The sequence below is a fragment of the Triticum urartu genome, chromosome 2 (genome assembly GCF_003073215.2).
Source record: "Triticum urartu cultivar G1812 chromosome 2, Tu2.1, whole genome shotgun sequence".
In the NCBI taxonomy this organism is placed as follows: Eukaryota; Viridiplantae; Streptophyta; class Magnoliopsida; order Poales; family Poaceae; genus Triticum; species Triticum urartu.
The window spans coordinates 567,482,319-567,508,263 of record NC_053023.1 but is presented as its reverse complement, the minus strand read 5'-3'; the positions used below and the strand labels follow the sequence as shown (position 1 = coordinate 567,508,263).

General features: G+C 43.9%; 1 protein-coding gene across 2 annotated transcripts; it reads right to left on the bottom strand.

Annotated features, from left to right (window-relative positions):
- Positions 1-506: 506 nt before the first annotated feature.
- On the bottom strand, positions 507-4,198 carry LOC125538820. 2 transcript variants are annotated; one of them, XM_048702117.1, is made up of 4 exons: positions 3,848-4,198; positions 2,848-3,091; positions 2,321-2,563; positions 507-1,296 (listed from the first exon to the last, which is right to left on the bottom strand). In XM_048702117.1, the coding sequence occupies exons 1-4, from the start codon at positions 3,850-3,852 to the stop codon at positions 1,021-1,023; spliced, it is 768 nt and encodes a 255-aa protein (XP_048558074.1). In that variant the 5' UTR covers positions 3,853-4,198; the 3' UTR covers positions 507-1,020. The 2 variants fall into 2 exon arrangements, with proteins under 2 accessions (XP_048558074.1, XP_048558075.1); XM_048702118.1 differs by having other exon boundaries at positions 2,848-3,113; positions 3,855-4,196.
- Positions 4,199-25,945: the final 21,747 nt, after the last annotated feature.

Genomic DNA, 25,945 nt, shown 5'->3' with positions numbered 1-25,945 from the left:
CTAGACTCATTTTAGTGCTAGATACCTTCGTATCTAGACAAATCTAAGACAAGAAATTCGGAACAGAGGAAGTACTTGTCACAGGTATGGATGTATGTAGATGTATTTTAGTTTTAGATATATCTATTTCTGCGACGAGTAATTTGGAATGGAGGGAGTACATTCGTGGGCAGTTTGAATGACACAAGTGAAGTTTGTTGGTTTCTGCCTCCAGTTTATTAGCTTCAGTACTAGTTGAATGACGTGAACAACCGGGTTGGTCAACTTTTCTCCTAACGAGACCACCGTTCAGACAAATGGCAGTGTGTCGATCGATGCTGTGGCCACTCAGGGTTATCCTCCTTTCCAAAAACAAGAACACCCTTCAGACCCGCCTAAATGGCCCATCAAGAATGTATAATCTTATTTAGTTTATGGAGTACTCCATGGTTCATCTGACTTGTTCATGGCGCCTGCAAAATGAATAGAGCCAAACAACAGTCTAATATAGTGCATACATAAAGACATCAACAAATGGAAAGGTTATCTTGCAAGTCTCTGCAGTTAACTCAAATAGGCTAGACAAAATGAACTACCATGGCCCATGGGAGAGCAAATCACACTGAAAACACCACGATATTCTTTATAGATGGCAGTACACTTCTTTGCCGCATTGACTAACTGACAGTACCTGGACCTTTGCAGGTCTGATCCATCAGATTCAGCATTCAAGCTGCCAGCTGCTGCAGCACCCCATTGACGAGCAGACGATCATAGCAATGATGTTACGTTACATGATGACCTTCAAAGCTGACAAGAATTAACTCCTGCCCCTCCTGTTCTGTAGTCAATACGTACAGACCAGAGACAGCATCACATCATATGAATGAATTTCAGTACACTAGGCGAGAATCGCCATCCGCCAGAATCAACAGCTGATCGTCTAGTTGCGTCGATTTACTTAGCACTAGCATAAACTAGATGGTCAGAAACAGAAGTTTCTGAGGTGGAAATTCGAAGGCAACCGTGGAATGCTAGGGTTTAAGATTCCTGGGCATGTGGACGCAGGTTGCCTCTGAAAAGGTCACCGAGATGATGAACCAGCTTCTGGGGCTGTTGCCACCACATGGCTTCAGAAGCGACCGGGCTTTGATACACATCGTCTTGTGTGCTGAAATTCTTTGTGATGCTATCTGAGAAATCACGCCAGTTAAGCATGGCACGCTTCAGCCGGGACGTTCTCTTGCCAGTGACGAGGTATCTGGTGTAGTCCCTAGCAAGGCGGTACAACTCCTCTCCTCTGATGATGTGGATATACTGCACAACAAAGCAAACGCTGTTTAGAAAGATAATGTGGGGGGTCCTTAACGTTCACAGCCAACAAGAATATAAACACACTCGTGTTCGGTGTGTTGTGGTGGGAAGAAAATTGCGTGGAAGTCTTGTTTTTGGCAGATGCAAGTCTAATTTCCCATATACTCCCTCCGTCCGGTGAAGAGTGTACATCTAGTTTCAAATTTTGTCCACAAAAGAGTGTACTTCTATCTTCCCAATGTACTTTAAAGTAGGAATAAAAAACTTCTCTCTCACCACACGGTAATCAAGACCAATAGCAATCTACACATAGTCTTCTTAATTTCTACATGCACTTAGCTCATTGGGGGTTGGGTAATTAAAAAGGAGAGAGATGGTGGTTTGCACCTTTCCAATGCATTTTTTACTCAACTCCGTAATTTGTCCTAAAACTTCTAGATGTACACTCTTTACCGGACGGAGGGAGTATATTTAGAACAGCACTAGTAATGAAGATGATCACCAGAAAACAGAGCAAATGTTAGTAATGGTACACCAATCAATTACTATTCATAATAGTAACCTTCCCTAGTAAGAAGGGTAAATTTATCTTTTTACTTGTAAGGTAGTCAACAACTCCACATAGATTAATATTTACGAGAAATAGAAAACAGCTGCCACGAAGAAATAATAAAATCTTCTTTGGCAAAAGCGGGAACTGCACGGATGTTTTCTCACTAATGGAGAATGGTAATATCACTATTATGTACTTCAAGTATACACATTATCCCTTCTGAGCTGGCAAGTCCACAAGGAGAAAGGGCTGTTCAAAATAATAAACATATAATAGCCATCACATATTTGTACCATCAACTACGGCTGTGAATAAACATCAAAAGGTTTGCACTGAAAATAAACAAAATGCTAGCTTAACGTAGTATGTTTAGGCATTATAAGAGATTGAAAGGTCCGTACAGAACTATAGTTGTAAAATATAGCATTTCAGATCAAAGGACGATGAGAAGGAAGAAAGAAGCAATGCAATTACCGTGAGTACAAAAGCAACAGTTGCTAACACAACTTGGACCACTTCATACAATGAATCCATGAAAGATTCGTCATCCGGGCCATCAGAACCACCACCGCTGCCTCCATAACGGTTATTATTTCCTCCATTTCCACCAGACCCCTGTCCTGTAATCTTAGCCATTTGCTCCATCAGGAAGCCTTGTATGGACTGTTGCTTTTTTGCTCCATCCATTGCTTTGTTCAAAGATTCCATAGAGAATGGCTGAAAAGAAAGCAACAGTAAATTTAGCAGATGGTTCCACATCAGCAATTGTGCCTAACAACCTTGATGTATTAAATATGCTTGGTGCGTAGCATATCAACTGCCTACCACACCCCATTTTACACAGTATCCCTATCTCCCAAAGAGGAATTCCTGAAACTAAAGCATTCCTACAACATCAATAAGAAAATTCCATTGTGCCAAACCAAGTCAAACTTGACAAATTTGCCAAGTTTCCAATAGAAAACCAATCACAAAGTAAGAAAGCTGTGAATGATACTTACATCAAGGTTTCCCTTCCCGCTTGAGGCATATACAGGACCAAGCCTCTTATGGCAAGCAGCAACAACAAGCCTTGGATATACTTTCTCTTGCAGCTTGCAAGATCTAGAAAAATGTTGCCATACAAAATGTTCAGGAAGTATTTTGCAAGTTCTCCCAAGACCTAATGGTCTGTCCAAAGTGAGCCCGCCAAGAGGCTTGTACGTTGTAGCTTGGCAGTAGCTCATGTTTCTAACTTCTTGAATTCTAGAATTAACTGGAGCCAAATCTGGAGGTTAAAAATAGGAATGATTACATACTGAGTTAGGAAGAAGAATGTCAAATATCTACAACACTGCAACAATAGAACAGTATCAGTTGAACTAATCTAATTCAAAAGAATAAATTTCTCCGTTTTGCATAACATGTAGTCAGTGCTAAAGATGATTCACCAGAAGTCAGAGTCTTGCTATAGAAGGAATAGGCCGGCACAATCCACTAATGCTACGAACAAAACTAAGCATGTATGTTGTCCACAGTTTCCCAAACGATGAACTGAGTCCATGTGAAAGGATTTTGGACAGAAGAAAAAATGATTTCCAGGTAGAGCAAAATTCCCGATGTTCGGAGAGGATTATGATGGAGATCAGGTGAAACCTATGAACCCCACCTGAAATCAACTTTATAGGAATTCCAAACCTGCCACAGAACTACCCCAAAAGCTAAGTAAAGACAACAGACAATCGTTACGAGATCATACTTGAACACCAATGCAGGCTAAAGTACAGCATTCTACCCTTGTATTCCCTATACTCTTTTAACATGAATCCTGGTGATATTAAAATGTACTACTACCCAACAAGCAGAAAATCATGCCACGGGCAAAGCAAAGCCGTACTACGTACAGCTCATAGGTCGACAGCCAGGCGGCAGATCTAGATGGTGTGCCTGGTGCGCACCAGGGCACCCGGAAATTGTGAAGGTCAGTAGGATTAATCAAATCGCCGGAGTGGAGGGTAAAACCTCATACCTCAAAACCCAATGGCCAAAGACTGCGGACGGCGTGGATACAGCAGGAACGCGACGTCCGGCGAGGAAGAACGGTGACGGCGGGTCGTGTGAGGGCGGGGACGGGATCGAGGCGTCAGCTGTAGCCTGTGGTATATGCTACAGAAGAGATTCAGAGCCGCGTCGGGTAGGTCGGGAGGACTCGGGAGGGAGAGGAAAGAAAGGACGGGAAGAGGAGTAGGGCTCCGCTCCGCCGCGCCGCGCCGCAACGAGCTCTCCGGTGGGCGGTGAGCGGGGACTGCGGCCTGGAATGGGGAGAGGAGGATTGGATTGCGTCGTCGTTTTTTTCCGCTACAGAGTGGGACCCTTTTCGTACAACCGTACTGGTACAGACCAAAATGTAGCCCGTTTGGGCTGGTTGGTTAGTTCTAGGCCTGCTTCACGCCAACAGACCAAAATATACCATGGTAATTCTTGAAAGTTTATTTTAAACTTAAAAAAATGGCAGATTTTTGTTATGTTTGTTTTAAACTCGGAAGATTTTTTTTTTGAGAAATCTCACCAACCTTTATTGTTTCATCAAAGTGATGTCCACAGGTACAACGTCATGAGGATTGCCCAACCACACATGTCTACCTATAACACAGGTTACAAGCAAATTTAGCGAGATTAGCAGCCTCAAAATTGAAGTTTCTGCGTTTATGAATGAAACTACAAAACTGAAAAACTAGCTTTACGTTCTAAAACTTCATGTATAATAGCAGCATGGGACCTTATCTCCACTAATCAGCAGATGAGAGAAACTAAATGAGGGGTACCCCTTGCGGAAGCCTCTCAGTGGTCATTTTTGGTGGGCTGGGAGCGCGTCAGCCCCCGCCTTGTGTCGCGTGTTGGGCGCTTCCCCGAGATTATATTTTTCTATTTATTTTTGTACGCGTTTTCGGGTTTTAGCTAGATTTGGGGGGGTGGCTTTTCAGTTTTTGTCCGATTTTGCTTAGGTTTTGGACAAAAAATAAAAAAACACGCAGAAAAATGTGTTTTTTTCGCGAGAGATGTAGTTGTGCCTCTTAAAAAGAGAAAAAAAATGTATTTTTTTTTCTTTCAGGAGAGGCATAGATTTGTTTCTCGTGGAGGCACAGGTTTGTTTTCGCAAGAGGAACGGTTGTGCCTCTCGAAAAAGGAAAATACATGTTTTTTTCTTCCGTGAGAGACAGAGATTTGCTTCTCGTGAAGGCACAGGTTTGCTTCCGCAAGAGGCACAGTGGTGCTTCATGGAAAGGAAAAAAAATTATCATTATCTTTTTCCCACGAGAGGCACATATTTGCTTCTACAAGGAAGGGGGGTCATGCTTCCGACTCATTTTTTCTGTGAAAAAGTTCATCAGAACTTATTAATATGGGATTTAGTTTCCAAGATCTCAACGCAAGAAATCCAACAGTGAAAACGGTTCGGGATTTGGGAACATTGTTTAAGAGATAAAATGTTTTGAATAAATGAATCTACAAAAAAAAGAAAAAACTCCTATTTGACGCCAGATGTAACGCCCTCGATGCGGCTATATCTCCTACGTGTCGAAGCACGACTTAGAGGCATAACCGCATTGAAAGCAATGTCGCAAGTGAGGTAATCTTCACACAACCCATATAATACATAAGGGAAAAAGATACATAGTTGGCTTACAATCGTCACTTCACACAATTACATGAATAAAGCATTACATCAACCAGATATAATCAAGGCCCGACTAAGGAACCAAAATAAAAGAAGAACCCCAAATGCGACAAGGAAACGAGTGACAATTTGAACAGGGTGCAAAACACGAGCATCTCAAACATCGCAAACATACGTTCACGGACGTCGCCTCGAGGTTATACCTTCGAAGCATGCATTATCGGAGGGGTTCGAGTTCGATGCGATGTAGGGGAAGTAGATGTTCTCGGGACGCCGAGGGAAGTAGTGGTTCATGTCCGTAGATGTTCGGGGTCACGACATGGAACTTGACGTCCACAGGGTCTTCAACGATGGTCGTGGTACATGTTCCGTAGACGTTAGGGCAGCATAGTGGTACATGTTCACGGAGTAGGTCGTACACGTCGTCGGTAGATGTTCACTTGACGGCCTTCAACGGCGGTAGTTGTTCTCGTTTTGTCGTGGAAGTAGTTGCACATCTCATAGTGGTACTTGACGATCTCGGAGACGACGGAAGACGAACTTGGCGGTCCCGTTACACGGTTCTTCGGAGACGGTAGTTGTACATGCCCGTATATGTTCAGGGTCGTCGGGGTACTTGTCGGTCGGGTCTTGACGGTCTCGTTTTGCGACGGTAGTCGTGCACGTTCGTTTTCGGAGAGGTACTCGATGACTCCAATGTCTTCGGGCGATGGTAGTTGTACACGGTCCACGAGACGTCGATCGTTCGGGGTCCGACTTGCGGTAGTGGAACTTGGTGCATCCAAGGTCTCCGACGTAGTGGTACACGCGCGTAGATGAACTTGACGGGTCGTTGTCATCCTGGTACTTGGCGTTCTCTCGGCCTTGGCAGTGAAGAAACGCAACGCGATGGTCGTGGTACTGGGCACGGTACAGGATGAAGCAGAGGTTTGACGCTGGTCTTGGCGCGGTTCACGGTCCACAGGCGTTGCTGGAGCTGGACTCCGTGCGAGGCAGAGGAGGGTTCAACGCGCGGCAGCGCGCCTCCTTGTTCGAAGCAGGGGAAAACAGGGCGACGGCATGAGAGGAATCGGACGGAGGCGGCGACGCTGCTGGTGGAGGAGGGCGTGGACGGAGAAGGCACGAAACGGGACGGAGACGGCGGGTTCAAGGCGGAGGTCGCCGGATCCGGCGAGGAACTTGACCGGAGCGGCGACCATAGCAGGGGCGGCGGATCAGGGAGCTTGAGGGCGCGACACGCGAGGAGCGGGCGTGAGGAGCCCTCGCTCCTCTCTGTGTGTGTGCGTGGCGGCGGAAGGAGGATGGAGGGGAGAGAGCGGCGCAAGGGGAGGCAAGCGCGAGGAAGGAGAGAGCGAGAAATCGGGAGATGGGGGATCGGGCACCCTGGCGTTGTCGGTCCCTCTCTCTCTGGCGGCGCGAGAAGGGAGACAGGGAGGAGGGGATCGAGGAAAAGGCTAGCGAGCAGGGGGGAACGAGAAGATCGGGCAGGCCTCTTGGGCCGGCTAGGTCAGGCCGCAGGAGTTGGGCCTAGGGACTGGGCCGGCTGGACTAAGCTGAACTCCTCTCTCTCATTCCTCTCTTACTCTTTTCCATATTAAAACAAAACAGAAAAAGAGGGAGAAAAGAAAGAGAAGGTAGGGGTGGAATCTGGGCATGGGAATAATTTTCACGGACTCGTAAAAATGTGCACGGTCCACGAAAAATAGGAGAGGCAAGATTGAAAGATGTAATTCAAGCTCGTTTGAATTTAATTCAAAAGGGTTTGAACTAGGGCTTGGTTATAGAAGTGTCCAAAAATGTTCGGATTTTTGGTGGAGCTCCGGAAAATGACGAAAGAATCTACGGACTAAGTTCGAGGCCAAGGGTTGTGATAACAAAGGCATTAGGATTTTTGCAAGTGTGTTATGGTGAATTTAAAATTAAAGAAATATTGAATATAGCTCCCTACTATCGGGAGGATATGTTATAAAGAGAAGTCACTCTTCCCTCGATTTAAATGGAATCGGAGATCCATGCCATTTAATTTAGTTGAGTTTTTAAAACGGGTTGCATGATGACATGATGCAATGCACATGATGCAATGATGAATGCAACGAACCAAACAAAACACCAACGAAACTCGGAACCCAAGGAAGGTATCTGAAGCTCCGGTCTTGGGGCGTTACAACACTCCGCCACTACGAGAGGATCTCGTCCCGAGATCTAGGATGGCACCAGAGGGAAAACGGAAGAGGAAGAGGAGAGGTAAAACTAAGTTGCTTCTTTGACAAACGAGTGAAACCACGAACCTTGAGAGGTTGACCAATTTGAAAGAAAGAAAGCAACGAGAAAGAGCGAAGTTGAAAGCACTCCGGTAGGGAAGAGTAACAAGGAATTACAAATTCGGACAGCACTTCGGTTGAAAAGAGATGAAAGACTTGATAAAATGAAAGAGCTTGAGCAAAGGGGCACAACACTCCGGTTAAAAGGATAAGCATGACAAGGACAAGAAGAAGGTTTGAAGAGAGCAGCAACACAATGCCTCCGGGAGAGAGAGAAATAGAAGATAGATGATTAAAATAAAAGAATGGAGAAGAAAATGCCAACTTCTGCCACAAAAGAGTTTGAAAAGGCATCTTTAGGAGAAGGGTCGAACGGAGTTGTTGGAACACCAACAACGAAAAGAATACGCTTGATATGGTCTTATGGAATACATCTCAAATTTATGAGGTGACAACCTGCCACTCACGGGAAAATGAATTGGATTGGTATGAACAAGGAGACGAGAAACTTATCTCACCGGGAGGATAAATGAAGAACTTGGGTCATTATAAGCACCATAAATAGCAAAATCCTTAGGGAAAGCTTTAGGTGAAATATAACCCAAGATAACTCCAATGACGAGATTGATGGATTTAAGATATCTCAATCTTGACAACATGTGAATCATGAACCACATAGGGAAATCATCAAGAATGACATAACACCACCTCAAATGATACGGTAGAAAGAATTGCACTTTAAAATGCAAGATAAAGAATACTTGAGCTCCCCTGAAAAGAATCTCGATGAACACTTCGAGAAGGAATTAAATCCTTGGTGAACCATCATGTAGAGCCTCCATGAAGAATTCCGGTAACAAAAGAATGATCAAACGAAAGGAAAGATAAGTAGAGAACACAAGGTGAAGCCTTGCAATGCTTAGATGGATCTTCGCAATGAAATAATTGAGAAAACTTGGAACTCCAGGAAAAGAATAGATAAAGCATCTCGAACCGAGAATTTGATGAGCCTCCAGAATAAAGAATTAAATTTACTCGATGAAACAAGAATAAGAATTACATTATGCATATCCTTCACCAATTTAATTGATGACAAACAATGGATTTGGCACACTACTTATTCTCGTGGAAAGGATTAAGAGAGATATCGATAACTTGATAAGGTCTTCAACGAACCATCGGTAGGATTGGAACAACGAATAAATTGATATGATAACGAAGGAAAAGAAATTTTTGAATGAACCATCGGTAAGAATTGAAAATGAACGAAGAGAAGATAAAGAAACACCGGGAAGAGTTTGCAAATGAACGAAGATGCTTGAGAGAATTTAGATACAAGTGAACGAAGGGATCACAAACTAATTAGAGAATATTTGAATGATGCACCGGTAAGATTGGAGGATGATAACTGAAAGCTGAGAAAGGAAAAAACCCTGAAATGATGGACTCCGGCTACTCAAACTGAGAAGACTCTTGAATTGCTCCGGATGGGTGAAAAGAAATCTCACAATCAAAACCAATTATGAGAGGATGGCCTCGAACTAGAACCACGAATCTCTGAGAGAACGGATAGGATATGGAGGAAAAACTCTTCTTCGATCTTCAAATACAGAGAATGACGACGAGAAACAACACCAAGAATTATAGAGGCACTCCGGAATTAAAATTGGAAAAAGGTTGAGCCAACGATGAAAAGAATTTGAATGATCTTGGAGAAAAACATAAGACTGATGATAATTCATTCTTATGTCAAACTTCAAAAATAATTTGAGAATACCTCTGGGAAAATAAGAAGAGTCAGGTAAGATCCTGGGAAAAGACCTGTGGGTTAGGGCCCACTCAAAAGAAACATCGTTGAAGGATTTAAAAGATAGATTGCACCGGTTGAATTAGATGGCTCAAAAGAGATAACATCCTCGAAAGAGCTTGAATGAAAGCAGAGTGGAAACACGATTCTTCTAGATATTATGAGCACTCCGGAACAATTGAATAGCGAGAAAAGAATGAATATGAGGAGCACCGGTAAGAGAAGGTACTTGAAACGAGGAAAAAGGATATGATCAACACCAAAAGCTTGAATTGAATCCACCGAAGAAGAAAATTAGTGAAGAGTGACGAACTTGAAGCTCCGTTAGAATCTTCATGAGAATCACCGGAAAAGGATATTGATTGAAAAGAATGGAGAGACTTCACATCAGTAAAATGAATACTTGATTAAGAAATTCGAGTCCTCGAAGAAAAAGGGTGGGTGGGCAGGAAAACAAATGCAACTTGGAATGGATGAAACGAACACCGTTGAGAAAGCTGAGATTGAAACTTGCGGATGTTGCAATGATCGGATCCACTTGAAGAGAAACACACCGATTGAAAAAGATTGACAGCACAATCTCGATTATCAAGAAGGATTAGCATCCACATAGGAATATGAGAACACCATTTAGGAAAGGTATGGAATCAACATTTGACTTCGAAGCAACTCGAATACCACAACCCAAAACAAAAACAAAGGATTGGCTTGAAAAATAAGCCGGAACATACATATGATAGATATTTCGTCCGAAGTTTTCGTGGTGGGGCCTACACAGGCTCGATCGTACAGCACCATCATGTACAAGGCAGTGCACATGACATACGAAGCGTCCCCGAGTCGGCATAGCCAAGGACTCTTTAAGACACAACGAGACCACTGTAAAACCGATCGTGAATAGGCGAACCACTAGACGTCGAACCCCAATTTCATATCATACATCTGTCGGAAAGATTTCCTAAGAGCTACTTGAATTCCCACTTATATACTCCCGAAACTTTCCGGTTATGCAATCAGGTGTTGGAGATACAGGGGAAGCATAATATCTCACCCAAAACTAGCAAATCCTACATCCAGTTGTATCCATCCTTCAACACATAACCAAGAAACCTTCGGAAATCATTTACCTCAACCTTCGAAAAGCATCCGTCATACGAGTTATGGCAATACTCCCGAACTTCTGCCCCAGTACTGGGTGGCGTCGAGGTTATCTCACCAACAACTGCATAAAAGAGATTTTCGATGTCCGCGAACCTAAACTCAGGTATTTCCAGAATTGCAACGATAAAATTGTGACGACAACACCTCAGAGCTCAACTCCCCGGGACACTGCCACAACCCCTAAATGACAGGAGGCACCAAGAACAATGTTCTCGTCACAAATCGATCGGGACGATTCCAAGATACCCGCGTGATCCTAAAAAAAAATTTAGTGAAATTTGAGAAGAGAAGAGTCAAAACTCTATGTCAGGATGCCTTACCAGAGCGATGAAGGGACTGTGGAGTAAAAAGAATTCCTAAACTCTCTGATATATATAATCCTAAATGACTCAAAACATTTTTCTAGACTCAACAACGCCAGCTATTCGATCAAGCAGGGGGGCTCCTAAGGTCGGGGAAGGCTCTGATTACCAACTTATAACGCCCTCGATGCGGCTATATCTCCTACGTGTCGAAACACGACTTAGAGGCATAACTGCATTGAAAGCAATGTTGCAAGTGAGGTAATCTTCACACAACCCATATAATACATAAGGGAAAAAGATACATAGTTGGCTTACAATCACCACTTCACACAATTACATGAATAAAACATTACATCAACCAGATACAATCAAGGCCCGACTACGGAACCAAAATAAAAGAAGAACCCCAAATGCGACAAGGAAACGAGTGACAATTTGAACAGGGTGCAAAACACGAGCATCTCAAACATCGCAAACATACGTTCACGGACGTCGCCTCGAGGTTATACCTTCGAAGCGTGCGTTATCGGAGGGGTTCGAGTTCGATGCGATGTAGGGGAAGTAGACGTTCTCGAGACGCCGAGGGAAGTAGTGGTTCATGTCCGTAGATGTTCGGGGTCACGACATGGAACTTGACGTCCACGGGGTCTTCAACGATGGTCGTGGTACATGTTCCGTAGACGTTAGGGCAGCATAGTGGTACATGTTCACGGAGTAGGTCGTACACGTCGTCGGTAGATGTTCACTTGACGGCCTTCAACGGCGGTAGTTGTTCTCGTTTCGTCGTGGAAGTAGTTGCACATCTCATAGTGGTACTTGACGATCTCGGAGATGACGGAAGACGAACTTGGCGGTCCCATTACACGGTTCTTCGGAGACGGTAGTTGTACATGACCGTATATGTTCAGGGTCGTCGGGGTACTTGTCGGTCGGGTCTTGACGGTCTCGTTTTGCGACGGTAGTCATGCACGTTCGTTTTCGGAGAGGTACTCGATGACTCCAATGTCTTCGGGCGATGGTAGTTGTACACAGTCCACGAGATGTCAATCGTTCGGGGTCCGACTTGCGGTAGTGGAACTTGGTGCATCCGAGGTCTCCGACGTAGTGGTACACGCGCGTAGATGAACTTGACGGGTCGTTGTCATCCTGGTACTTGGCGTTCTCTCGGCCTTGGCAGTGAAGAAACGAACGCGATGGTCGTGGTACTGGGCGCGGTACAGGACGAAGCAGAGGTTTGACGCTGGTCTTGGCGCGGTTCACGGTCCACGGGCGTTGCTGGAGCTGGACTCCATGCGAGGCAGAGGAGGGTTCATCGCGCGGCTGCGCGCCTCCTCGTTCGAAGCAGGGGAAAACAGGGCGACGGCATGAGAGGAACCGGACGGAGGCGGTGACGCTGCTGGTGGAGGAGGGCGTGGACGGAGAAGGCACGGAACGGGACGGAGACGGCGGGTTCAAGGCGGAGGTCGCCGGATCCGGCGAGGAACTTGACTGGAGCGGCGGTCATAGCAGGGGTGGCGGATCAGTGAGCTTGAGGGCGCGGCACGCGAGGAGCGGGCGTGAGGAGCTCTCGCTCCTCTGTGTGTGTGTGCGTGGCGGCGGAAGGAGGATGGAGGGGAGAGAGCGGCGCAAGGGAGGCAAGCGCGAGGAAGGAGAGAGCGAGAAATCGGGAGATGGGGGATCGGGCACCCTGGCGCTGTCGGTCCCTCTCTCTCTGGCGGCGCGAGAAGGGAGACAGGGAGGAGGGGATCGAGGAAAAGGCTAGCAAGCAGGGGGGACGAGGAGATCGGGCAGGCCTCTTGGGCCGGCTAGGTCAGGCCGCAGGAGTTGGGCCTAGGGACTGGGCCGGCTGGACTAAACTGAACTCCTCTCTCCCATTCCTCTCTTACTCTTTTCCATATTAAAACAAAATAGAAAAAGAGGGAGAAAAGAAAGAGAAGGTAGGGGTGGAATCTGGGCATGGGAATAATTTTCACGGACTCATAAAAATGTGCACGGTCCACGAAAAATAGGAGAGGCAAGATTGAAAGATATAATTCAAACTCGTTTGAATTTAATTCAAAAGGGTTTGAACTAGGGCTTGGTTATAGAAGTGTCCAAAAATGTTCGGATTTTTGGTGGAGCTCCGGAAAATGACGAAAGAATCTACGGACTAAGTTCGAGGCCAAGGGTTGTGATAACAAAGGCATTAGGATTTTTGCAAGTGTGTTATGGTGAATTTAAAATTAAAGAAATATTGAATATAGCTCCCTACTATCGGGAGGATATGTTATAAAGAGAAGTCACTCTTCCCTCGATTTAAATGGAATCGGAGATCCATGCCATTTAATTTAGTTGAGTTTTTAAAACGGGTTGCATGATGACATGATGCAATGCACATGATGCAATGATGAATGCAACGAACCAAACAAAACACCAACGAAACTCGGAATCCAAGGAAGGTATGTGAAGCTCCAGTCTTGGGGCGTTACCCGAGATGTTAGGGAGCTCCTAATCGGCGTTGCTTGTGCTCACACGCACACCCTCGTGGGCCGGGCCATGTAGAAGGCGATCGCTTGATTGCATTTGACCGGTTTTCCTCTGGTCGCTCGATCGCACTTGACCGGTAGCGGTTGACCAATTTGACCGATCAACCGTTGACTTTGGAAAAAGATATAGAAAAAAATTAAAAAATCACAGAAAATCAAAAATTTAAAGAATTTAAAAATGTTCATGGATTTTTGAAAAGTTCACAAATTTAAGAAAAGTTCAACAATTTTGAAAAGTTTGTCGAAAATTTGGAAATATTGTTCACAAAAGTTCATTGATTTTGAAAAGGAGTTCATCGAATTGGAAAAAAAATCATCAGATTTGAAAAAAAATCATCAATTTAAGAAAAATGAAAAAGAAAGTAAAACATAAAGAAAAAAGGAAAAGCCGAATAAAAATAATCTAGAAAACCAAAAAAAAGCATAAACCGGGGTCCTCTTTTTAGCGCTACAATTTGACGCACAATAAAAAGAAGAAGAAAAAAAGTAAATAAGCACGGAAGGCAAGCTGTCCAAGTTGGTTATGTTGGTTACTACCAAAACATGAGGTTCACAACTTGATCTTTCTGTGTCACTATAGCAAACGGGGTTTGATTTTCCAACAATGTTCAGAATTACGAAAAATGTTCACATTTGGAAAAACCTGATCACATTTTTTTAAAAATTGCTCGGAATTTGTGAACTTTTTCCCAAATTTTTGAAGTTTTTTTTTAAAATTTGTGAACTTGTTTCAAATTCTAGATTTTTTTTCAAAATGATGAACTTTTCCAAATTTATGAAAATTTTAAAATTCATGGAGATTTTTAAAATACATGATGAACATGCTTAAAAACATGTTGAATCATAATATTATATGGGATGACATTTTTATAATACACCCAACCATATTGAACATTTTTATAATACGCAATGAATTTTTTTAAATGCACGTTGAACTTTTTTATAATATAGGATGAACTTGTTTATAATTTACAATGAACATTTTAAAAATATATTGTTTTTATTATAATATGTGATGAACGTTTTTTAAATACGTGTTAAACATTTTTATAATATGGGATGAACATTTTATAATACACGAGGAACTTTTTAAAATACATATTGGACACTTTTATAATATGTGATGAACATTTTGTAATATAGGATGACCATTTTTATAATATAAGGTGAACATATTTTGAAACATAAACCATATTCTAAGGAAAAGCCAAAAATAAAATAAATGAGCATGTTTGTAATTTTCTTGGGAAATTTCTGATAATAAAAGAAAAGGGAAAAAAAGAAAACAGAAATAGTGGGCTGGCCCGCTGAGTATATCCTTCAGCAAATGCTCGTTTATTTGCCGCATAAGGGTGGTAAATACGATTCGCCCCCTTTCGCTAGATGTTACGAGGCAGTAGTTAATTGCCCGTGTGTTGCAACAGAGGCATATAGGTTTGGTTCAACACTAATCATCTCTAACATATAAGTCTAAATATTTGTGCACATCACCCAGTATTGTCGTCGACTCCTTCTACCGAGGTGATGCTCGTCGTCTCCTCTCGTGGTTGTGGTCATCTTTTCTGCTCCCTAATATGCTCATCCTCGTTGAGTAGCTCGATTAGCACAACGTTATTCTTCTTCTCCGTGGCCCGTGGCCGTCGTCTCCTTCTCCCTTGGTCATGGTCATGATCATCTTTTCTGCTCCCTATCATGCTCATCTTTTCACGAAATAGCTAAAAGTTCTGGTCCAAAGGTAAGAAGATCCATTGATTGGAAATTCGTATCAATTGTTACTGGTTCTCCTGTTCTTGTAAGCATTACCTGATCAATGTTGCTAGTTCAACATTCAGACATCACTTGTAATAGATGCAACTTAAAAGTTTACCAATTAGCTGAACTCATGGTTGCCAGTAACGAAGAGTACAATACATGCAGTATTAACTTACCTGTACGATGGAAGCTTTGCATCGTGAATGGCAGCATGCTGATCGGATTGATGTGTAAGTTCGCGTATGTGAGCGAGTTCGATTGTACTGTGTTAAGAAAAGTGTTGATCGGATTAAGGTCCAACATGATGTTAAGTGTTCTCTGTCACCTGAAACCAGATGATCCTTTTTATTTGCAGGCAAGAACCAGACGATCCTGGGCACAACTTCCGAACATTATCTCACTGCATGATGTTAGAGTTGTGTCGAATATTTTATACAAGGTAGGTTATAGTTGGACTTGTAGTTGTATTGTGCTTAGATAGAATGTGGAGCCGTGTCCTAATAGGACACTTGTATCCTTTTTTTAGAAAAGGAGGACACTTGTATCCTAAGCATCTCATATATAGCAGGGGTAGACACACGATGTAACCTGTGCCAACATAATAGCACAGGAACGCAGGGGAAGCTGGCGTCCAGGGCGATCGGGTGCAATATTGTAGCGGTGTCATGAGAAAGAGTGACCATAGTCAGGCCCCGGAGATGTAGCCATATCGGTGAATCTCGTTAACAAATCTCGGTGTCGTGCTCGTGTGATTGCTTGGCCTCGGATAATCTACGGTGGCCTCAGATATATTCTAACACATGATATTAAATTGAGCCCGCGATATAGTAGAGATGGCACATAAGAATTGGAAACGGCGAAAACTTGCATTTAAGAAGGAAGACCACGGAGACACATTTTGTAAAAATAAAATAAAAATGTGTCTCGGTGGTCTTCCTTCTTGAATGCAGCGGGAATTCACCGCGGAGACACATGAATAGTGTGTAGGTTCATATCGTGTGAGCACGGTGTTGGATTATGGATGGGCTTAGGCCCATATAAGACACTATTCCCTGGTTAATCTTGAGGCCCATGTATGAGATGGCATGTGGTGGGAAGTTTAGTCCTACCTTGCTAGTTGAGGAGAGTTGAGACCCCTTTATAAGGGCTGCTCTATCACTTGCCATTGGGAGCTTGGGAAGAGGAGTGGTACACGCACGCTCCTCTTTCGCCGCCGCCCGCCTCGTCACGACGCGCGCGCGCCGCGGGTTGCGGGAATGAGCCGAGCCGAAGCTTATTTTTGCCGCTCAGAAACGAATTAATTAACCAGGGATTAATTAACGAGTCGCTAACAGGTGGGCCACTGTCCGAGACGTTGGACCGTGGGCTGACTTGCGTTGCCGGGAGTGGGTCGACTCGGTTGTGGGCCTCCGCTAGGCCCACGACTTCCTCCCCGACGGACTATATAAGAAGGCTCTAGCCAGTGAAGTAACCCACTTCGGTTCACTCACTCCCTCTCACGTGACCTAGCCGTCATCTACTGTTCCTCACTCGGTGCTGCCTCCGGCGACCCCATCCCGATGACCGCGTGCACGGCTGGTCGGGAGAGCAGGTGCCTTCGGAACCCTGTCGTTTGAGATCTTGCCCAGGAGAACGGCAATAAGATTTTTGGGGAGCATCTTGACGCGACTGCTCCCGATCCGTCCCCAACTCCGTTCGCCTCTGCTTCCACTACTTCCCCTGCATCGACACCATGGCCGACGACGCCGCCGCTAAGAAGAAGGCCATGGACGACGCCGAGGCTGCTGCTGCCGCCGCCGCGTTGGCCTGGCCAACCGGAGGGTATGATATGTTCATCCCTCGTTTACTCGTACTTATACTAGCCGTATATGTGTTGCTCATAGATGGTTCGATTCTATGTTCTGTACGTGCTAGTATGCTTAGGTATAGCTATGAGATGCATACCTTTTATGCCATGCTTACTGTTTACTCGTGGATTAGTCTAATCGGAAAAGTGCTAATATTTCCAACAATCCAAAAACCTTATTTTAGGCACTTTTCGATTCAAGGCTTTGCTGCTACTCTGAAACCGGAAAAGTTTACCGGGACGCATTTTAAGCGTTGGCAGACTAGGACCACCTTGTGGCTCACAACGATGAATGTGTTCTGGGTTAGTGGTGTGTCCCTCACAAAAATGATTGCTCCTGAATAGGAGAAGGTGTTTAGGGAGGCAACCACAATCTTTCTGGGAGCAGTTCTGAGTGTGATTGGAGACAAGCTGATTAACGCCTATATTCATATGGGGGTTGCCAAAAACTTGTGGGATGCGCTTGAAGTCAAATTCGGCGCAACCAATGCTGGTAGTGAGATGTATGCCATGGAGCAGTTCCATGATTACAGGATGGTTGATAACCGTTCTGTATTGGACCAGGCTCATGAGATACAGTGCATTGCTAAGGAGCTGGAGCTCCTGAAGTGTGAGTTACCGGACAAGTTTGTCGCGGGTTGCATTATTGCAAAACTCCCTCCTAGTTGGAGGAACTTTGCTACTTCTCTCAAGCACTTGAGACGTGAATTCTATGTTGAGGATGTCATCGGTCATCTCAGTGTTGAGCAGAACTCGAGAGCAAAGGACTCAGACGTGAAAGGGGCAGAGGGTTCTTCTAGCGTCAATGTGGTGCAGAAGAACTTCCACAAGTTCAAGGGAAAGAACTCTGTCCAGCAGAATACTACCTTTAAGAAGAAGGGTAAGAAGAAAGACAAAAAGAGAGATGGCTGCTTTACTTGTGGTTCAGATGAACATTGGGAAAACTGTTGGGGAACGTAGTAATTTCAAAAAATTTCCTACGCACACGCAAGATCATGGTGATGCATAGCAACGAGAGGGGAGAGTGTGATCTACGTACTCTTGTAGACCGACAGCGGAAGCGTTAGCACAACGCGGTTGATGTAGTCGTACGTCTTCACGGCCCGACCGATCAAGCACCGAAACTACGGCACCTCCGAGTTCTAGCACACGTTCAGCTCGATGACGATCCCCGGACTCCAATCCAGCAAAGTGTCGGGGAAGAGTTCCGTCAGCACAACGGCGTGGTGACGATCTTGATGTACTACCGTCGCAGGGCTTCGCCTAAGCACCGCTACAATATTATCGAGGATTATGGTGGAAGGGGGCACCGCACGGCTAAGAATATGATCACGTGGATCAACTTGTGTGTCTAGGGGTGCCCCCTGCCCCCGTATATAAAGGAGCAGGGGGAGGTGCGGCCGGCCAGGAGGAGGGCGCGCCAGGAGGAGTCCTACTCCCACCGGGAGTAGGATTCCCCCCTTTCCTAGTTGGAATAGGATTCGGGAGGGGGAAAGAGGAGAGAGAGAAGGAAGGGGGGGGCGCCGCCCCCCTCTCCTTATCCTATTCGGACTAGGGGGGAGGGGCGCGCGGCCCAGCCCTGGCCACCTCTCCTCTCTTCCACTAAAGCCCACTAAGGCCCATATACCTCCCGGGGGGGTTCTGGTAACCTCCCGGTACTCCGGTAAAATCCCGATTTCACCCGGAACACTTCCGATATCCAAATATAGGCTTCCAATATATCAATCTTTATGTCTCGACCATTTCGAGACTCCTCGTCATGTCCGTGATCACATCCGGGACTCCGAACAAACTTCGGTACATCAAAATGCATAAACTCATAATATAACTGTCATCAAAACCTTAAGCGTGCGGACCCTACGGGTTCGAGAACAATGTAGACATGACCGAGACACGTCTCCGGTCAATAACCAATAGCGGAACCTGGATGCTTATATTGGCTCCCACATATTCTATGAAGATCTTTATCGGTCAGACCGCATAACAACATACGTTGTTCCCTTTGTCATCGGTATGTTACTTGCCCGAGATTCGATCGTCGGTATCTCAATACCTAGTTCAATCTCGTTACCGGCAAGTCTCTTTACTCGTTTCGTAATACATCATCTTTCAACTATCTCATTAGTTGTAATGCTTGCAAGGCTTATGTGATGTGCATTACCGAGAGGGCCCAGAGATACCTCTCCGACAATCGGAGTGACAAATCCTAATCTCGAAATACGCCAACCCAACATGTACCTTTAGAGACACCTGTAGAGCTCCTTTATAATCACCCAGTTACGTTGTGACGTTTGGTAGCACAGAAAGTGTTCCTCCGGCAAACGGGAGTGCATAATCTCATAGTCATAGGAACATGTATAAGTCATGAAGAAAGCAATAGCAACATATTAAACGATCGGGTGCTAAGCTAATGGAATGAGTCATGTCAATCACATCATTCTCCTAATGATGTGATCCCATTAATCAAATGACAACACATGTCTATGGTTAGGAAACATAACCATCTTCGATTAACGAGCTAGTCAAGTAGAGGCATACTAGTGACGTTTGGTTTATCTATGTATTCACACAAGTATTATGTTTCTGGATAATACAATTCTAGCATGAATAATAAACATTTATCATGATATAAGGAAATAAAATAATAACATTATTATTGCCTCTAGGGCATATTTCCTTCAGTCTCCCACTTACACTAGAGTCAATAATCTAGATTACACAGTAATGATTCTAACACCCATGGAGCTTTGGTGCTGATCATGTTTTGCTCGTGGAAGAGGCTTAGTCAACGGGTCTGCTATATTCAGATCCGTATGTATCTTGCAAATCTCTATGTCTCCCACCTGGACTAGATCCCGGATGGAATTGAAGCGTCTTTTTATGTGCTTGGTTCTCTTGTGAAATCTGGATTCCTTTGCCAAGGCAATTGCACCAGTATTGTCACAAAAGATTTTCATTGGACCCGATGCACTAGGTATGACACCTAGATCGGATATGAACTCCTTCATCCAGACTCCTTCGTTTGCTGCTTCCGAAGCAGCTATGTACTCTGCTTCACATGTAGATCCCGCCACAACGCTTTGTTTAGAACTACACCAACTAACAGCTCCACCGTTTAATGTAAACACGTATCCGGTTTGCGATTTAGAATCGTCCGGATCAGTGTCAAAGCTTGCATCAACGTAACCATTTACGATGAGCTCTTTGTCACCTCCATATATGAGAAACATATCCTTAGTCCTTTTCAGGTATTTCAGGATGTTCTTGACTGCTGTCCAGTGATCCACTCCTGGATTACTTTGGTACCTCCCTGCTAGAATTATAGCAAGACACACATCAGGTCTGGTACACAGCATTGCATACATGATAGAGCCTATGGCTGAAGCATAGGGAACATCTTTCATTTTCTCTCTATCTTCTGCATTGGTCGGGGATTGAGTCTTACTCAATTTCACACCTTGTAACACAGGCAAGAATCCTTTCTTTGCTTGATCCATTTTGAACTTCTTCAAAACTTTGTCAAGGTATGTGCTTTGTGAAAGTCCAATTAAGCGTCTTGATCTATCTCTATATATCTTAATGCCCAATATGTAAGCAGCTTCACCGAGGTATTTCATTGAAAAACTCTTATTCAAGTATCCTTTTATGCTATCCAGAAATTCTATATCATTTCCGATTAGCAATATGTCATCTACATATAATAAGAAATGCTACAGAGCTCCCACTCACTTTCTTGTAAATACAGGCTTCTCCAAAAGTCTGTACAAAACCAAATGCTTTGATCACACTATCAAAGCATTTATTCCAACTCCGAGAGGCTTGCACCAGTCCATAAATGGATCGCTGGAGCTTGCACACTTTGTTAGCTCCCTTTGGATCGACAAAACCTTCCGGCTGGATCATATACAACTCTTCTTGCAGAAATCCATTCAGGAATGCAGTTTTGACATCCATTTGCCAAATTTCATAATCATAAAATACGGCAATTGCTAACATGATTCGGACAGACTTAAGCATCGCTACGGGTGAGAAGGTCTCATCGTAGTCAACCCCTTGAACTTGCCGAAAACCTTTTGCGACAAGTCGAGCTTTGTAGACAGTAATATTACCGTCAAGCGTCAGTCTTCTTCTTGAAGACCCATTTATTCTCAATTGCTTGCCAATCATTGGGCAAGTCAACCAAAGTCCATACTTTGTTCTCATACATGGATCCCATCTCAGATTTCATGGCTTCAAGCCATTTTGCGGAATCTGGGCTCACCATCGCTTCTTCATAGTTCGTAGGTTCATCATGATCTAGTAGCATGACTTCCAGAACAGGATTACCGTACCACTCTGGCGCGGATCTTACTCTGGTTGATCTACGAGGTTCAGTAGTATCTTGTTCTGAAGTTTCATGATCATTATCATTAGCTTCCTCACTAATTGGTGTAGGTGTCACAGAAACTGGTTTCTGTGATGTACTACTTTCCAATAAGGGAGCAGGTACAGTTACCTCGTCAAGTTCTACTTTCCTCCCACTCACTTCTTTCGAGAGAAACTCCTTCTCTAGAAAGTTTCCGAATTTAGCAACAGAAGTCTTGCCTTCGGATCTGTGATAGAAGGTGTATCCAATAGTTTCCTTTGGATATCCTATGAAGACACATTACTCCGATTTGGGTTCGAGCTTATCAGGTTGAAGTTTTTTCACATAAGCATCGCAGCCGCAAACTTTCAGAAACGACAACTTTGGTTTCTTGCCAAACCACAGTTCATATGGCGTCGTCTCAACGGATTTTGATGGTGCCCTATTTAACGTGAATGCGGCCATCTCTAGAGCATATCCCCAAAACGATAGTGGTAAATCAGTAAGAGACATCATAGATCGCACCATATCTAGTAAAGTACGATTACGACGTTCGGACACACCATTACGCTGTGGTGTTCCGGGTGGCGTGAGTTGCGAAACTATTCCACATTGTTTTAAATATACACCAAACTCGTAACTCAAATATTCTCCTCCACGATCAGATCGTAGGAATTTTATTTTCTTGTTACGATGATTTTCAACTTCATTCTGAAATTCTTTGAACTTTTCAAATGTTTCAGACTTATGTTTCATTAAGTAGATATACCCATATCTGCTTAAGTCATCTGTGAAGGTGAGAAAATAACGATATCCGCCACGAGCCTCAACATTCATCGGACCACATACATCTGTATGTATGATTTCCAATAAATCTTTTGCTCTCTCCATAGTACTGGAGAACGGTGTTTTTGTCATCTTACCCATAAGGCACGGTTCGCAAGTACCAAGTGATTCATAATCAAGTGGTTCCAAAAGCCCATCAGTATGGAGTTTCTTCATGCGCTTTATACCGATATGACCCAAACGGCAGTGCCACAAATAAGTTGCACTATCATTATCAACTCTGCATCTTTTGGTTTCAACACTATGAATATGTGTGTCACTACTATCGAGATTTAATAAGAATAGACCACTCTTTAAGGGTGCATGACCATAAAAGATATTACTCGTGTAAATAGAACAACCATTATTCTCTGATTTAAATGAATAACCATCTCGCATCAAACAAGATCCAGATATAATGTTCATGCTTAACGTTGGCACCAAATAACAATTATTTAGGTCTAATACTAATCCCGAAGGTATATGTAGAGGTAGCGTGCCGACTGCGATCACATCGACTTTGGAACCATTTCCCACGCGCATCGTCACCTCGTCCTTACCCAATCTTCGCTTAATCCGTAGTCCCTCTTTCGAGTTGCAAATATTAGCAACAGAACCAGTATCAAATACCCAGGTGCTACTGTGAGCATTAGTAAGGTACACATCAATAACATGTATAACACATATACCTTTGTTCACCTTGCCATCCTTCTTATCCGCCAAATACTTGGGGCAGTTCCGCTTCCAGTGACCAGTCTGCTTGCAGTAGAAGCACTCAGTTTCAGGCTTAGGTCCAGGTTTGGGTTTCTTCTCTTGAGTAGCAACTTGCTTGCTGTTCTTTTTGAAGTTCTCCTTCTTCTTCCCTTTGCCCTTTTTCTTGAAACTAGTGGTCTTGTTGACCATCAACACTTGATGCTCCTTCTTGATTTCTACCTCCGCAGCTTTCAGCATTGCGAAGAGCTCGGGAATAGTCTTATTCATCCCTTGCATATTATAGTTCATCACAAAGCTCTTGTAGCTTGGTGGCAGTGATTGGAGAATTCTGTCAATGACGCAATCATCTGGAAGATTGACTCCCAATTGAATCAAGTGATTATTATACCCACACATTTTGAGTATATGCTCACTGACAGAACTGTTCTCCTCCATCTTGCAGCTACAGAACTTATTGGAGACTTCATATCTCTCAATCCAGGCATTTGCTTGAAATATTGACTTCAACTCCTGGAACATCTCATATGCTCCATGACGTTCAAAACGTCGTTGAAGTCCCGATTCTAAGCCGTAAAGCATGGCACACTGAACTATCGAGTAGTCATCAGCTTTGCTCTGCCAGACGTTCATAACATCTGGTGTTGCTCCAGCAGCAGGCCTGGCACCCAGCGGTGCTTCCAGGACGTAATTCTTCTGTGCAACAATGAGGATAATCCTCAAGTTACGGACCCAGTCCGTGTAATTGCTACCATCATCTTTCAACTTTGCTTTCTCAAGGAACGCATTAAAATTCAATGGAACAACAGCACGGGCCATCTATCTACAATCAAACATAAACAAGCAAGATACTATCAGGTACTAAGTTTCATGATAAATTTAGGTTCAATTAATCACATTACTTAAAGAACTCCCACTTAGATAGACATCCCTCTAATCCTCTAAGTGATTACGTGATCCAAATCAACTAAACCATGTCCGATCATCACGTGAGATGGAGTAGTTTCATTGGTGAACATCACTATGTTGATCATATCTACTATATGATTCACGCTCAACCTTTCGGTCTCCGTGTTCCGAGGCCATATCTGTATATGCTTGGCTCGTCAAGTATAACCTGAGTATTCCGCGTGTGCAACTGTTTTGCACCCGTTGTATTTGAACGTAGAGCCTATCACACCCGATCATCACGTGGTGTCTCAGCACGAAGAACTTTTGCAACGGTGCATACTCAGGGAGAACACTTCTTGATAATTAGTGAGAGATCATCTTATAATGCTACCGTCAATCAAAGCAAGATAAGATGCATAAAAGATAAACATCACATGCAACCAATATAAGTGATATGATATGGCCATCATCATCTTGTGCTTGTGATCTCCATCTTCGAAGCACCGTCGTGATCACCATCGTCACCGGCGCGACACCTTGATCTCCATCGTAGCATCGTTGTCGTCTCGCCAATCTTATGCTTCCACGACTATCGCTACCGCTTAGTGATAAAGTAAAGCATTACAGCGCGATTGCATTGCATACAATAAAGCGACAACCATATGGCTCCTGCCAGTTGCCGATAACTCGGTTACAAAACATGATCATCTCATACAATAAAATATAGCATCATGTCTTGACCATATCGTAACGCCCCGAGACCGATGTGCCAGGTGTCGTCCAGTTATTCGCTGTTGTTGCCTTGTCATTGCTTGCGTGTATTGCATTGCATATCATGTCATCATGTGCATTTCATTTGCATACATGTTCGTCTCATGCATCCGAGCATTTTTCCCGTTGTCCGTTTTGCATTCCGGTGCTCCGTTCTCCTCCGGTGGTCATTTCTACCTTTCTTTCATGTGTGGGGATTAAACATTTCCAGATTGGACCGAGACTTGCCAAGCGGCCTTGGTTTACTACCGGTAGACCGCCTGTCAAGTTTCGTACCATTTGGACTTCGTTTGATACTCCAATGGTTAACCGGGGGACCAAAACGGCCTCGTGTGTGTTGCAGCCCAACACCCCTGCATTTTTGCCCAAAACCCACCTAAACCTCCTCCATCATCTTGGTCGTTCGATCACGATCGCGTGGCCGAAAACCGCACCTCATTTGGACTCTCCTAACTCCCTCTACCTATATAAACACCTCCCCCTCCGGAATTCATGGGAAAACCCTAATTTTTACCCTCCCCTCGCGCCGCCAGACGAGATCCGAATGGGCGGACACGTCAGTTATCATTCTCCTATCTTACCGGTGCATCAATCAAATATCCTCTATCAGTTCTTGATCTCTTTGTTCTGATGTATCTAAATCCCCTCAAGCTTCTTCGTTCATTTGCTAATTCTTTCCGGTGTTTCTTTATCTTTTCTTCGTTCATTTTGAATCTTACGGTGGTTCGTTCAAGACTTCTCTTCCTTATCAATTTATTCGTTATTTCAATTCTACCGGTGGTTTGTTGAAGACCTTCTCAAGTTTATGTTATATCTCTCTTAATCTTTTCTACGACAATAAGTAATATGTCAAATCCGTTGATTGTCATCAATTTAATTGGTGAAGGATAAGCATAATGTAATTCTTATTCTTGTTTCATCGAGTATATTCAATTCCTTATTCCAGAGGCTCATCAGATTCTCGGCTTCAATTGTTTCATCTTATCTTTTTCCCGGAGTTCCAACCTTTTTCAATTATTTCACCACAAAGATTCATTTAAATCGGTACAAGGATTCACCTTGTGTTTTCAACTACTCTTTCTTCCCGTTTGATCATTCTTTTGTTTAACGGAGTTCTTCATGGAGGTTCTACATGATGGTTCATCAAGGATTTAATTCCTACTCGAAGTGTTCATCGAGAATTTTTTTCAGAGGAGCTCAAGTTTTCTTCATCTTGTAATACGAAGTCCAATTCGTTCTAT

Bases quoted from the DNA above. Each gene is read 5' to 3' on its own strand.
- LOC125538820 (XM_048702117.1), bottom strand. The intron at 2,564-2,847 runs GTAAGTATCATT...CTTTCTTTTCAG, and splicing joins GCGGGAAGGGAAACCTTGAT to CCATTCTCTATGGAATCTTT. The intron at 1,297-2,320 runs GTAATTGCATTG...TTTGTTGTGCAG, and splicing joins CTGTTGCTTTTGTACTCACG to TATATCCACATCATCAGAGG.